At 40.3% G+C, this 16780-nt stretch overlaps 1 protein-coding gene across 4 annotated transcripts in view; it reads left to right on the forward strand.

Annotated features, from left to right (window-relative positions):
* The window catches only part of LOC311016440 (palmitoyltransferase ZDHHC14-like), a 50152-nt gene that overhangs the window by 22129 nt on the left and 11243 nt on the right, over positions 1-16780 (forward strand). For all 4 annotated transcript variants that reach the window (XM_084014126.1, XM_084014124.1, XM_084014127.1 and 1 more), the window contains 3 exons: positions 9834-9986; positions 14109-14246; positions 16237-16285. In XM_084014126.1, coding sequence (XP_083870252.1) covers positions 9834-9986; positions 14109-14246; positions 16237-16285 — 340 coding nt within the window. The remainder of the gene's footprint in view (positions 1-9833; positions 9987-14108; positions 14247-16236; positions 16286-16780) is intronic.

Consider the following 16780-nt stretch of genomic DNA (forward strand, 5'->3'; position numbering starts at 1 on the left):
TGCTCCATCCATCATGCCTGCATCAAACCATTTTTTCTTTGTTGCGCGAGCACACCCACCTTTTATCTTAATGCATTTGCAGGAAACAGTGTATGCAGTGTGTCGTACAAGGATATGCTTAGGTTTATTAAAGTCACTACCACATGACCAACAATACCTACAATACCTCATTTTTATTGGTTATCCGGTCGCCCTGTGTGTCAAAACAAGACAACACTTCAGAAAGCACAACAGCAAAAGACAAACCACAACATTAAGGTGAGTTTCATACCAGAAAAGATAGTTACATATTGGACAATGATTCCTTGTCACTGATTGGACACACTCTCGGTCTCTGTGAAAAACTGAAATACTTTAAGATTTCTGGCAGACTGGATGCTTCGCATTTCTACCCCTCACAGGTTAAGATATAATATAAGTTGATCTATCCCAGGGTAAATGACTGTGTAAGAGCAAATAGAGAGTGGAAATACAAAGAGTTGTATATAAATATCGGTGAAGGCTAAACAGGTCATTGTAGGCCACAGCAAATGGAAATAGTCATGCTGTGTTTTCATTCCATTATAATTATTTTCTAGTACTCGCATCATCTGCAATCCGGCAGCATGTCCATTTCACAGCCATTGAATGTAAACTACACACTCTTGTCCACATTGCCCTTTGTCCGCTTCTATTTTTTGCATGGTTTCAGTAAGCCAAGTTTCAGGTTTGAGACGTTGCAATTTGCACTGCTTGATACATTGTAGGCTAACCGGATGCTCTATAATCCAGGGAGGAACAGGCCTGAACAATCCATGCTCCGAGAAGACTGGATGCTGTGATGCAAAAATACATTTGTAATTTACAAAGTGTAAGTGGCGAGAGAGTGCTATAGCTTGGTTTCAGTCACGTGATTGTGCCGACGCAACCCGCCGAACCCCGACCGTCGGCGCTGCCCTCGTTTCCCCCGCTAGAGCGGCACCGTCAAACTTAACGTAACGCGGTCAGCACGGAGACAGGTAGTCCACTGGCAGCCGCGCCCGACTCATGCGGGCCCGACGGGCGCCCATCCCCGGCCCAAGGGTCAGGGAAGGAGGGGGGAGTGCGCAGAACGGAGAGGCAGGCGAGCCCGAGACGGGCCCCCGCACCGCACCGGGCCCCCGCACCGCACCGGGCCCACGCAACCGCACTGGGCCCACGCAACCGCACTGGGCCCACGCACCGCACCGGGCATCCCAAAGTCTGAACTTAGGGGGACGAAGGCAACTGGTGCCTGCGACTGCCCCAGCAACGCGAGCGTTCCCGAGCGTTCCCGATTGATAGTAAAGCGACTCTCAGACGTAGGTTTAAAATCCACTGTTTATGGCGTTGTTCTGTGAGCTTTTTACAATTCTCACCTTTATGGACGACAACCTTTGGTACTCTAAAAAAAACGTTTCCTTTTCACGGATAGAACGATTGGAGCAGCCGTAAACTACACAAAACATGGGCATCTTGACTTTTTCCACAAGGCAGTTCTATGGGCAGACTTCACTTCCTGCCATCCATCTGGATTTAGCGCGTTTGCGATGCAGCACTGTGAGGTCACGTGAAACCAACCTATTGAGCTAAATTATGGAACGGTGTTAACAGCAGTCATGGTTATTGAATAAATTGACGTGAAACCTTTTGCATATTCAGTGCCAGCACCCCCAGCTCATCATCTCGGCAGAGAACCGTCGCTTGACTGCCCACTGCCACCGGCCTCTGAACACCTTAGATCTGCAGTTAACATAAATATAGGCTATCATATCAAGCTCACTGTACTATATGCACTCAAGGTTACTGTACTGTAAGGGATTTGCTGCAAAACCTGTTGGTTGTAGGGGGGGTAATAATGTGGAAGAACACTGAAAGCAACTACGTCCACATTGTACACTCCGAACTGAAATATAATACGTAAATATTTGCCTCTTTTTATTTGCTTTCTAAAAGAGGAAGAAGTACTTATGTTTGTGACTGACGTACATACCTACCCTTTCGGGTATCACCTTTGTTTCCCCTATAATGTTTTCCATGCCCAACATTTTTGTCCTCACTTTCTGACTGCAACAAATTACAAATACAACATGATGCTGTTGCTTATATTTTAACATTCAACTTTGTTTTCCTGATACAAACAGATCAGAGTTATCAATAGTGATATTCATAATTAAATGTTTAATCAGTTAAACGGTTAAAATAAATATTAAAGCTAAGTGACTCAGAGGAGCAGCTTGTCACTTAAAGGAGAATAGCGCTGGTCCACCAGCCCACCTTAAGTGCGCTGGAGCAGCCAGAGTTGTTGCTAACTTCGGGGCTAACCTCCTTCACTTGCTGGCTGACAACAAGACACAGGAGTGTATGTTGTGTCTAGTTGTAGCATTTATTCACCTACAAATAAGCATAACACACACTGAACTACTACATTCACGCTGTAACGTTACTGCTGACTTCATACTCACCGTCACACTCGCTCTCTCTCCCCGGACACTCACATCGGCTTTAATACATCAGTGGAAACCCTGACCGATACTAGCAGCAGACATGCAGCTGACATGCAGCTGACACCTTCACAGCTAATTTAATTGATGTGGTGGAGTCACAGTTACATGTTGTTCTTCAGGTTATTGTTGTAGCTGGGTGGCTTATTAGGCTCAATGGTGAAAGGCTTAGTGGTATCGGCGGAGGTTATATGGGAGTACAATGAGTATGAGTACATCAGTACCTGGTATCAGTGCATCCCTAATATTTGGTTATTTTGGACAGTTGAAACATTCATTATTACCCCCTCCACCTCTGTGTTTCATGCGGAGGATTCACACAGGATAAGAAAAGTGTATTTTACTGACATTCCCCCCGGATATAATTAAAAATATCAACGCCTGCGTAACATCCATTTCCTGTACACTGCTTTCCTTTTTCTTGAACAATGAGAGGCAACCACATGCAGAAATAACTTAACACTATAGGCATTTTTATTGAGCCTGTTGAAATATAGAAAAAAGGTTCCTTACCACATGCGGCCATGCATGTCATCCATCCTATCATCTTTTGAGATTTTGCTCATTTGATGGATTTGAGCTTGCTCGGTCTGTATATGGTTCTCCATTAGGGCTGAACGATATGGACAAAATTTCATATCTCGATATTCATGCCAGATATCTCGATATCGATATGACTACGGGTTCGGTGAAAACCAAATATTTTTCAGAAAAATAAATACATCATAATACAAAAGAATGTGGAAACTGCAGTTTTATTGATGATACCTCACTGCCAGTCATCAACATTAACATAAAGTCACCAATCAAATAAAAAAATCAAACATTTTAGACTGTCTACACGGGTACCATCACTTTTGCAATGTGGTATGTTATAGCGTCTGTAATGTCTTTATGTCTGGTGGCCGCCGACTCATACGGTGTAACGCTACTGAACGCATTCGCCAAACACGACCTGCACAACACCCCGCTCTGGTCGACATCATCGTTATTGAATCCAAAATACCTCCAAATAATGGAGGATGATTTATGTTTTGGTACCAAATCAGATTCTGCACCGCCGCCGGCCGCATTATCTTCCGCACTCGTCTCACTTTTCTTTCTTTCTTTTTGATTTCCCCGCTGCGTATGTTGCGTCTGCGTCTCGGTCTCCGTCTCCCTCACTCCCGCGGCGGGAGTCCCGCCCTCGTATGTGCGTCATTGGTTGGCTTCAGCTATCGATCCACAGCAAGCATGAAATAAGGTTTGTGGTTGGCTGGCCATAGCGGTGCATTCAAGGGCAATCGTAAAAATGAAGTTTATTGTGACTGCCAGAGCTTTACATGCAGGGCGAGCGCGGGGGAAATCTATATCGTTTATATCGTTGCTTTTTCAATATTAATATCTTGAATGTTCATATCTCGATAACGATACGATAACGATATATCATTCAGCCCTATTCTCCATGTTATGTAGTGAGATTAGCATCCTGCATTTGCACCCAAAATGCTGTCAAAACATTAATTTATAATTTTCAATGTAGCCTCCATACATTTTAACTGGGAAAGAGGCTAGAAAAGGGCACAGAGGGGAAAAAGCGACCCTGAATTACTGAGTTGCCGATTTGCACGGGATTGGTATTATCAGTCAACCACTGTTTTTACAGATTCCATTATGGTCAATTTTCATGTGATTAACACCACAGACGTCCTCCACAATTATTACAAATTACTAGCGGTCCCCGGGTAACACTAGTCCCATGCGAATAGGGCTTTGGTCTTTACAACAGCAGCAGCTGTGTTGTGCTTCTCTGCACTCTGCTAACATGTTCTGGCCTCGTCCAATACCTGACCATGCCCTGACTTTTCAGCCTTCACTCAGACAGACGTCACATCTTTGTATCCAGAATATTAATCTCTCATGGTCTTGGCCAAGGCCTTTGTCAGTTCAGTGATAAAAAAAAAGTGGAGGACATTTAACCCAAGATTGTCGTGTGGTGGAATAGAGTACAGTTGAGAGATGTTGGGCATTCTCATTTCATGTATGCTCATTTCAAACAGAGCACAGAATGAAATGCAGGGGTAGATCTGCAAAATTAAGTGTTATTTTATCATTTATGATTTATGTCAGGAATGGCTTTGCATTTAGCCGTTTGTATAAGATGCCACACTATATAGTGTGCAATTCAGTAATAAAGTTCTACAAAATGAGTCCTCAAACCATAAATGAGATAACATTTTGTACATCCGGTTCCCTCGTCCTTGAAGTCCGTGGGTTTGTTGGAAGGGTTTTTGGTTAGATGCCTAAGATAACATCTGAAGTCTAACGACATCAAATACATCAGTTATATCCAAATTTTGTGCGCCACATATTTTACACTGTGTTGGATTTTATTGGCCACACAGGTCACAGGTGTAGTTAAAATGTTTTGTGAAAAGTTGGGCTGTTTGGATACATTTAGGTTACCGAATAGGGGAGCAGCATATGCGACGACAAGAATATTAGAAATGCTGCAGTGTTTTTTTGGCCTGTACTAATGCTGCTGTTTTGTGTTGTGGCCACATCAAAAATCATGCTGAGTAGCCAACCAAATAAAAAACAGTTTGGCACAGCAACAAACCAAAGATTTGATGTACTGTACAGGTAGACAAAACAATGGCATACAAATTGTCCTATGATTGTATTTAGCTGCATAGAACAGTCTTTTCACACATAGCCTTTATCAGTTCTTTACAGCAGGACCATGCACACATAATAGATAAGTAGATATTGGGTACTGGGGTTCCAGATTATGAATCAGCTTTTTTTTTTTGAAGAGCTATCTTTGCTGTGTAAGTGAAACCTAAGCAGCTACAAGTCATATTTTTAAAGTATATTCATTAAAAGTAATGTCTTACTGCACCTTTGTACCTGCATTGGAGACCACAGTGTGAGCTTGAGTCATGGGTAATTCACCTTTAACTTTCCACTGTGGCATTTCACAAGACATCACATGGGCATATGTTCCATTTAAATAGCTTTTACCCATGTTTAAACACCATCAGATACTCTGTGCTGATATATGTCTGCTGTCAAACAGAACTGAACCACGGTATTTTTGTGTTTAAAAAATAAGGTCTTATCTATGTATATATTTGAAATTGGTTTAATATCTTTTATTTTATGATTGATAATTCACACTTTTTATAGTGTGTATCAAAATGTTTCTATCTAGTCAACAGTGTAAGACCTTGAAGTTGCTGCTTGAGAAATTTGCTTGCGCCTCTCTGGTTTTATTCAACCACCTTGGCAGGCAGGTTGAGGTCAGTATGTACTGTATGTTAGCCAATAGCCATCATCTTTGTATTCTAGCATACCTTTCCATCTGTGAAGGTCAAGGCCTCAGTTTTCTCACCTCCGCATCCACAGCAGGATGGTAATTATTTTCCCTTTATACCTCAACAGGCAACGCCTAGCACAGTTTAGCTGACATTGAATCCTCATTTAGCTTTGTGTATGAGGGTGTGAGTGGGTACAGATTGTGTGTACATGTATTCTGTAACATCACTTCCTAGTCGGCCTGCCCTTGTTTTCTACCTTCAAGTTCTTAGGCCTGGCCTATCAAGATCTCCTATGCAAGATCTCCCACCAAACACTGTTTTTACACAGAGATCCCTCCATGATCACAGAAAGAAGACCCCCCACTATGCCACAGTCTACCTTCTAGGGTTGTAAACGATAAACCAATGCGACTGGATATTTGGTTCAACAAGTGAGAGATACGGCTGCATCGGTAGCAGCCTCCTCAATCGATACGAATTATCAATGAATTCCTAGATGAATCGGTTATAGAGTCATTGATCGGGTATCGCAAGACTTTGTAGCGGTTGGCAGCATTACACCAGCGTCTCTACAACAACGCGAGAGCTGAAGCTACCCGCGAAACGGCGTAGCTGCCTAGCTTGTATGAGTTATAAACAAGGGACAACACGGAACATGGAGGAGGTGGAGGTGGAGAGGCGGGTGCAGCACAGGTAGGCGGCTGCGACGCTGCCGTGTGAACGCAGGCACTCCATGACCGCACGTGAGAGATGGATGGCTTTGCATGTCAATCGCTTGTGTCTCAACTTGCGCCACAAGAGGCAGCCGCAGCACGGGTAGCGTCCACGACACTGTCCTGTGACCGCCATCCAACGATTCAGCCAGACTTTTTTTTAGTCCATGTCTAAAAATAAATACATTGACATGTGATTTTGTTATTCTGGGTTTTTTTTCTTCTTTTTTTGGCCAGTGCCATACAGCCACAATGCTTGGGGATATGTGGTATTTTAAATATTTGAAAAGAAACTATTGTACTTTCATAGAATCGGCTTCTTTATTTTATAAAATATCTACAACCAATATTAACCGTAGAATCAAATCATATCTTTCTTACACTGTATGGAATCGATTCAAATCGAATCGGTCTGTAATAAAAGGATATAGTTTTTGAATCGAATCGTAACCTGTGTATCTAGATGCATATCGAACCGTTTATCACAAAGAGATGTGCAACCCTACTACCTTCATTGCGAGACTACCTTCATTGCCGGCTCAGAGGCGTTAAAACTGTTCTTTTGTAGGTTCCCATTCAATCCTCGAGCAGAGCACTGCACATACACCACTACACCACTGGTTGTCCCCCTGGGGGTGGTCAAGACATGAACGCAGACTGTGTAAAAATAGTATACTCTATACTACTGGGATGAGTATTTTGGAAGTGAGCGCTCTTAGGGGTTTTTTTGGAAGTATTATATTCTACACTAACACAAGCATGAGTAATTCTCCTGTACTGTTGATGAAGATAATTTCGTAGAGAATGACTTGCGGCTACAGTGGTTTGATGAGTGCACCAGGCTTTTGGTCCGCTAACCTGTGAGATTGATTGGTGCCAAATATCTGTTCTCTCCTGCACTGATGGTATTGCCCTATACTGCATTTATGACATGTTGCCAAGTTTCATGCATTATTCCAAGATAAATCATTTGGAATAATGTGTGTCAGTATTCTCTGAGCCATGCCAAACAAATGGATATATTTTGCCTATCGTCCAGTATTATTTCAGAGGTCTCAGAATACTCTTAATAGAGGTTTCCTCTAATGCTTCAGAAGGAACCTACAGTTGGATGACCTACCTGTTCATTTCACCTGACAGACACTAATATAACCAAAAATGTTACTCTGCTATGAATACCTATGGTTTAACATCTCTGTGAGAGCTGGATTGTGCTCCAAATTGTTCACACACTCCCCTCATTTGTTGTATATCTTGGTAGAGTCTGCTGGGAGGGCAGAGGAACATAGGTAGCACTTGTAGGCATTGATCACATAGAGAATAATTAAATACGACAGAAGTGATGGGCTGCATTTCCTCTGCTCTTCTTCAGAAATGTCAAACACCCACACAAGCCTCTAGTTCCCTTTTACAGGTTTATTTTTAGGCCTATTAAAATGTTAGAAACACACTGAAACCAGCTCCAAGCTGTGGCTTTGTAGCCTACATTACTGACTTAACTGTAAACATCTGAATACTGTTTTAAACTATAGTCTCTTTACAATATACAGTAATATTTAAGGTTTTAAAGCGGTTAATACAATTCAATTAATAGTGAATGTGTCTGTTCTATTCATATAATATATATACAAATGTCAATTAGGTGAAAATCTTAAAATAATTGGTTTAAGTAATTAATTTGACACAGATAAACATAACTATGAGATTGCATTTTACATAGCATTATGGTCTTTAAAAATAAATAAACATTGCGCCAATACTGAACGTACAATAGCATCCCATGCATCTTTTTTTTTTGTTATTTTATATCCACTACTGATGCTGCTAGATGGCTCATTTGGCTTTAATTTCCTGCAGCAGTAAAATCTATCAAAGTTTTTTCAAGTTTAGACTCCTGTGCTTGACCCTCTTTAGACTTTTCTTTGGGCACTTACATTTCTGTGTGTGCACACCGCCCTGCAGTCTCTTGCCCTTTTATTGGGATTGGCAGGGCGTTAACCTATACTAATTGGCAAATGCCTTCAATTTACAACGACAGTGGGATTCACCATTACAAGAACACAGACACAAGCAATTCTGTGGTTTAAGAACCATTCCTGGTGAATGGTAAATGGACCTGCATTTATATAGCGCTTTTCTAGCCAACTAGCTACTCAGGGCGCTATACACTACATTCAGTCACTTTTACCCGTTCACACACACATTCATACACTGATGGCACTGACTCATTCATACACATTCACACGCTGATGGCGCAGCATCGGGGGCAATAGGGGGTTCAGTATCTTGCCCAAGGACACTTCAGCATGCAGACTGGAGGAGCCGGGATTCAAACCACCAATCTTCTGATTGGAGAATGACTCGCTCTACCTCTGAGCCACAGCTGAATGAATCCCACTGCTCTCTTCCTTACCATTTAGCCTGTCATCACTGCTGTTTTACGCCACCTAAAGCCAATCAGAGCAGTTTGCTGCCATATTCTATTTTGTATTGTAGACTGAGGACAGTTGTGTTAAATGCCTGTTGAATTCCTGACTTGTTTCTATTACCTGAACTATATTACAACTTAAGTCACTGTAGCGGCTGACTTCATGTTCAGAAAAGACAAGGCTGCTAGTTTTAGGGTCATTGTGTTTTAACAGCAGCACAAAAGGTTTGACACTAAATCTATATAGCTCATGCAAAAATGCTAAAATGGTGGGGCTAATTAAATATAATGAACTGTGTGGGTTGAGATTCAGCAGTCTAAAGACAATTTAAAGCAGATAACCTGAACACATTGCTCCTAGATAGTATGATCTAGTTGATTCTCCTGATTCTCAATAAAGAAATGTATTGCCTATACTTTTATCATGCCTCAAGTGGCTGTTTTTACTATAGATTTCTGTATGCTAGATAATTGATTAATGCATGAAACTATTTAACAATTGTTTTTAGGTTTCAAGACAGCATGGCATTTATTCTACTGAGACTGCAATACAAATACCCTCTTAACACCTTGCATTAAAATCCGTTTTGGCTCACTGGCTTGGAATTGGATAGTTGGATAGTGCTTGAACACATGAAACTGTACGCTTAGTATTAAAAGTAAAAAAAAAAAAAAATTTCGTAGGCTGTAAAGTGTTTATAGATTATAGCCTCACAGTAGTTTCAACAACATGTTTCAGTCATTCAGATTGTGCTATTTTCCTTGCGTGATGGATTTGTTTTTGATTTCGTACCGTGCCCATCCAGAAGTTTGCTAAATAAATGTGTAGTATTTTATTTCCTCAGTTATTCTTACAGTCTTCGCTTGTTTCTTTCTCTGTGATCTTCCAAAGATGTGGCGAATGGCAGTACAGGCTATAGGCCTCCTCCCAGGACCAAGGAGGTGGTCATCAATGGCCAGACAGTAAAGCTGAAGTACTGCTTCACCTGCAAGATCTTCAGACCGCCACGTGCCTCCCACTGCAGCCTATGTGACAACTGTGTGGGTGAGTGAAAATGATATTCTCTAGTTGTGAGTTTGAATGTTTGGCTGATATTTCCTGTTAGCTCTAATTTTGTTTCCCACGTTCATTTAGAGAAATTAGTATTATTCAAACGCAGTGCCAAGACATAAACAAACAATCCTCTATCTAATTTGTGATTTGTTTAACTTCAACCACCTTATATGTGTGTAAATGTATTTTAATAAAAGGCCAATATATATCTCATAAACAGAAACTGCTGTCTCACTGAAGTCTGTGGGCCTATCTTAGCACATCACATCTGTTATCTTATTTCTCTTCAGAACTATTCATTTAGTGTCTTATGAACAACAGGGTTGTGCAATCAAATACAGTTAATAGTCTGATTTTGCTACACAACAACAAAAAACCCACTATATTATATATTATATGTGGAGGGCGGAGGATGAATTTGGGATTCTCACAGCCTGAGGAACAGCTGCTCTGAAGTCTGGCGGTAGGGCAGCTGATACTTCTGTAAAGCTTTCCAGATGGCAGCAGGGTGAACAGGCTGTGGCTGGGGTGGGTTTTGGCTTTTAATATCCTTTGGGCTCTTCACAGGCACCTCTTGTCACCAATATCACTGATGCTCCGTAGATACAAATGCTGACATATCTACCACTCCATCCCCACCTGCACATATACACAAACACGCATTTTAGCACACACGATCCAGAGAAGTCGGATAAATCACGTTTAACCTGATTTAGCAAAAAATGCAACAGTAGGTGAGAATACAAGCTAAGATAAATGTTTAGTTTATGGTGCATATCTTCAGGGAATGTACAGTATAAATGCTTAGAGGCATCCACATCCACACTGAGGAGGGGGAGGGTGGTAACATTGAGAACAACAGAAAGAAAATGGCAGCATAATGGCAGAGTTGCTCTTCAGAACCACATGCTTCATCTCTGGAGACATAGTGAAGAGCACAACTACACAGTCACTAAAAAATAGAGACAGAGATACAGAGACCTGTGGGTCTGTTTCTTTCTCATTAGGGTTTTTGTGCTGCTTACTCTTCGGAGACAACTCGTCCTTTGAATGTCTATTTCCTTGTCAGAAGTGGGGCTGATTGACAACCTGGGAGACAAAGACGAGGAAGTAGTAAATGCCAGGAGAAAAGACGAGGCGATGGTAATCAGATGTGGCAGATGCACACTGGCAGAAAGGGGGGGGGGGGGGGGGACCGCAGCTGAACAAAAGGACGGGAGTGCAGTCATTTTCACAAACTACGTATGTCCACAGAAGTGGATTGTTAAATTCACAAATTAAGTTGGTGAAGCTCACTGTTTGATTAAACTAGGACAATCACAGGTAATGCTTTAAAGACAGTTTCAGAAACAAACATGGTCCAAATAATTGGGTATGAGTTTTATAAAATAAAACTGGATCATAGTTGTTGTGAGAGGGGAAATGAACAATGAGGAATAGACACATAGTTGGACTGTCCGTGAGGTGGGAGTGATAAACTCCAGTGATGAATGCCAGTTTTAACTGCCGTCCCTTTAATGAGAACTACTTTCCCCTCCGCTCTCAAATTCAGCTCTCCAACCAACATGACTCCATATCGCCAAAGTGTCATCTGGAGATTAGCAGAAGAGAAGAAAACGTACATACAACAAACTACAACATTATCAATGAGACAAAAGCAAACTGAGCTTGCATGTGAAGGTGAGGTGTTGATTTAAGGTAGTTAAAGAGATATCAACACCTATATATATATATTTATATATATTTATATATATATATATATATTTATATATATTTATATATATATTTATATTTATATTTATATATATATATCATAATCAGCATATTTTTGTCAAGTCGGTTATTATCAATATTGGTAACAAATTGGATTGGCGCTTGCTCTTTAATTGGAAATGCAGCTTGCTTTGGCAGTGGTATGAGTGTTTCCCCTGTCTCTTGACTTCTGTGTCTCCATTTCTACCTCTGGTGCTGTGAACGCCAGGGGGCTAACAAGCTCTTAAATAAGTTAGCAGCCAGAATGGATAGGGCCTCCCTTGTGGAAGTGCAGGATATAAATATGTTAGTCACTTCCTCCATGGGAGTGATAGAAGATGCTTATAACAGTGCAGAATTATGATACACATAAGTTCTCCTCAGTTTTTTTCCCCACTCCACAATGTGGAAACTGGTGGAAACGCACTTTGACAATGTGGACTATATTCAAATTTATGATTTAATGTGAAAAAATACATAATTTATTCATTAAAAACATAATTTATGAAATGTTTTGAATAAATAACGAAGTAAATAGATAAATTAAAGCTCCTTTATTAGTATGCTTATTTGAGTTACATCACACATGTTAACAGCTAGCTTGCAAAACCTCGCAAAAGGTGTTAAGAAGTTATGTACTCTGCTCTAGGCTACGATCTGCTGGCTAACTGAAACATCATTAATCATCATAATCATTAAAACAATCAAAACTTCCTGGAAACATGTAGTGCTTTGGCTCAGACAGTTCAGTAGTGTTGGCTGCACGCGATGGGAGGATACACAGCGTGCAGAGGGTTGTAATGTTACTGAATTATTTAATGGGATGCTGGCAAATGATCTCTTCATGTGATGGAGGAGTGTGCTCCTGAATGCAGTGCATGGTTACAACTCAATTAAATCCCTAAACTCTTGGGTAAATTACATTGTTATGTAAGCTAACAACCAAATAAATCAGAGGAATATTAATACATAAATAACAATATATTACATAATCCTGAAACTTTTGCCTGCTTGGTTTTACTTAAAGCCATTATCGAAGGGATGACGCTCCAATATGCTGCCACGTCTGTTAGCGTTTACCTCCTCCTGCTCAGGAGGTCGAAGTTTAATATGATACTTTGAAACATCAAACATATGTCTGTCATTGTTGAGAGTGATTTTATTTGTATATTTCTTGAATACCACTGTAATCTCATTCATTACACATCCCTACATTGACACATGGAGAATAGGAGTGTATGAGCACATAAAGTAGAACACAAAAAACCTCCTCACCTAGCATTGTTGGTCATCTAATATTAATGACCGTTGTGCTAAATAGATTTGACTAGTAGCACTTGTTCCCTTTCATCTGGTCTGACTAGAGACTGCATTTCCCAGATGCACTTTAACGATGCATTGATTAATAAAGTCAACAAATAAAAACAAATAATGACTTTATAAATTAGTTAAGCTATCACCATCCACAGCTAGGAGGCCATCCTCAGAGATAGGGCTGTGGAGTTAGGACTGATTGAATAACCAGGCTAACAATCAGCCTCTAGTCTTGGAGTAATCAGTGAAATGATGCTGGAGCACAGTTTCTGTAATTAAAATACCAATGACAAATTTTCATCTGAACACATTTCACATGAAATTAAGTAGCTGAACTCTTCAGACTGCATTCAGATACATATTTTGTGTTTTGGGTACTTTGGAGAAGGTAGTTACGAATTCCAGACATTTTTATTCACTTAAACAGCATAGATATTCAGATGAAGATTTAACAGTTTTAACTGTCAGTGTTAACGTATTGGAAAACCACAGTTGTTCCTATTTGCATGATCTCAATGTCTGGACATTGAACACGTTCACTCTACCTCCTCACCTTTGTATTAGTTGTAATTCCTCAAACATCTTTAAATATTACTAAATTAAGGGCATGTTGGAGGTACCATATAGCAAAGCTTCTATCCAGCTTATTTCAACCTTTCAATCTTGCAGACCCACAATGTAGGGAGCTTTTTCAGCCATACACAGTCATGTTCGACCTATAACTTTTATTAGCTAGTTTATGTTTATAGCCAGTTTGCTCTGTGAAAAATGTTTATGCTAAGACTTGGGGACACTTCACATTTCCCCTAATTTCCCACAGCTCCGAACTCATTGTTTGTGTTGTTTTTTTGTTTGTTTTTTTGTTTTGTTTTTAATGTCTCTTAAGAAACCTGGTTTAACTAATATAGCAGGGTTTTTATGAAGGCACATGTACATAACATACTTCAGACAGGAAGAATTTCCGTGTGGTGGGATAAAAGGAAAGACGTTTGAGTTCTAAAATAAACTTTTCTTACTCTCCCTCCATCTGTCTCTCTGTCCATGCAGAGCGTTTTGACCACCACTGTCCCTGGGTAGGGAACTGCGTGGGAAGGAGGAACTACCGTTTCTTCTACATGTTCATCCTCTCCCTCTCCTTCCTCACCATATTCATCTTCGCCTTCGTCATCACACACATCATTTTACGTAAGTAGCTGAGGAGAGGGGAAAAAGACGTGCTCAGGCATAGACACTCACACACACACACACACACACACACACACACACACACACACACACACACACACACACACACTCTTGACTGTGTTCTTGGTGTGAGTCGAGCAGGTTGTAAGTGGGTGTTGTATTCAAAGTACTATCAGATTTGGCAAAAATGATATCACAGCAGTTTGAATTTTTTGCCAGACCAAGTTAGATAACGTCACAATGACTTCACATTCTATCCATGTTTAAGCATAAAATACACTTGTGGTAAAAACCTGCTTGTTGGTGCTTTAAAGCACCTCCAGTGCTAATTTAGGCAATAAAATTCACAAAATTGAATTTGTTCTGTAAAAATCTCTGAACAAAGTTGTTCGATTTTCCACAGATGCAATTAAAAGCCAAGGTAAATGATCAGTCTGGCTGATTGGAGCCACAGAGATATATCCTACAGCCACTAGTGTTGCACCGATCAAAACCGACGGTTGTCAGCTGATTAGTCGTGACTGGCAATGTCATGTTTAATGATACATGATCGTATTTATGTAGCACAGACAGTTATGTCACAGCCACACACACACACACACACCACCATGCAAATCTCAGTGTCAATGTGGAAGTTCTTCAGCGTGAGTGAAGACACAAAGCAAGCAATTTGTAATGCCTGGAAGTCCAGAATAAACTGTGAAAGAACAACCTTAATACATTTAAAACTGACATAATCAGACACTTAATCTATTATTGTCATACATTTTTATGCACGCTGCTCAGAGTAGTCTCATTGTGTGGCACTCCTGCCAACAACCTTGCAGAGTCTCTCCCTCTCCTCTTGTGTGTATATATAATAAGCTCACCCTTGTAGTAGATACTGATTCATGAATAGTGTTTTATAAATAGATAAACAAATACATCGTTTTCGATAAATAAATAGTTGCCTCTCTATTATACGCCTACATACAGTGAAAAATAGCATATTTTCTTGATTCTTCTCTGATATGTATGAACATTAAATCATGTCATTGGTCAAATTCATCTTTAATTTCATTTTCTCTCTTTTTGGAAAATGAACTCAAAATATGAGTGTAGGTGAATATAGTCTGTAACCATAACTGTACGAATGGCAAGACACAGAAAGGATTTAAGAGGTGTGGGATTATTTGAAAGATATAATTTGTGTACTATGAAAATAATACACATTTTTAAGTTTTGGTGGATTAATGTCTACCTGAGCAGAGAATGAATTTGCTTTCCATCTGTGTGTGTTGTTTTCCGAGCTTCTCCTTGCTTTGTTGATATAGCGTAGCTGGCTCACGGCTGCCCCTCTGCACTGCGTTCATATGCCGAGTTTAACCTGATGACACTGAGAAATTGCGCGTAGCACCCACACTTGCTGTAATTTGTACTGGTACCTAAGAGATGTTCAGAGACATTGAGAGGCAATAAAAAAGCTCCCCAATTACATATATTGCACGTTTATTGTCACAGTGATCGTCAATGCCAGTATATTGTGACCCCCCTAATGAACATACAATAGATTTTTTCATTAAAGAAAAGTAACAAAAATGTTTATGTATGCTACTGTATGCATATAGTTTTTAAAAAAGAAATCAGCAAGAACCATTTCAGACTTCAAAAATCGAAAATTTGAATCGGCCAAAGAAAAAATCGCAATTGCCGCTTCTCTTACAGCCACATATAACTGGCCCTTTATTAAATTTTTGTCTTCTGGATCAATCCTTTTCACACACTGCCAATTTAAGTGGGCACACACTGCCCAGCTCAGTTTATCTTCTTGACACACTGCAGCAAGTTAATGGCTCCAGAGTGTGTAGTTGTACCAATATCTGATACAAGTTCCCGCATTCATTGAGTGTTGTTTAATGCTGATATGCACCATTGTGTCAGAGTTTGTGAATATAATGGCGAATGCAATTGTATAGTGGTCTCATGGAAATCCTTCTTTCTCTGTTTACAGGCTCTCACCAAAGCGGGTTCCTCGAGGCACTTAAAAACAGTCCTGCCAGATATCTTTTCACTAAAATTGGCCTTTTGGCATTTACTGTGGGTTTTTTTTTTTTTTTTTTGCTGCTGTCTGTTTGTGGTTTTCTCCATATATTCTCTGTCCATGGTGACGAGACTAACTTGCTAAACGAGGGCTGATACAGGTCTTTCTGTAGGTCAGTATTCATTTGCATAACATGGCGTTTCAACACATTCATATCAATCAATCCAATCACTGCCGTTTCCTGCAGACTAATAGTACATGCACAACTGGTGTTCAGGATAACACATCACATAAGGCAATGCTTCACTCAGTTTCTGTTGCTTGATACAGTCGGCCTTTGATTTCATCCGCTCCAACTCCCTCTACAGAGATGTCGTGTGTGTGGGATTTGATATGTCGCTCTGTGTGATAGATGCCAAGTGTGTGCAATACGTCTTAAGCTACAGCTGTTGCTAATACCCTGTAAATCAGCTTATTGTTTCAGCACAACATAAGTGATAATCATGTGGACTAT

Source organism: Eutrigla gurnardus (assembly GCF_963514095.1).
Source record: "Eutrigla gurnardus genome assembly, chromosome: 7".
NCBI classification, from domain to species: Eukaryota; Metazoa; Chordata; class Actinopteri; order Perciformes; family Triglidae; genus Eutrigla; species Eutrigla gurnardus.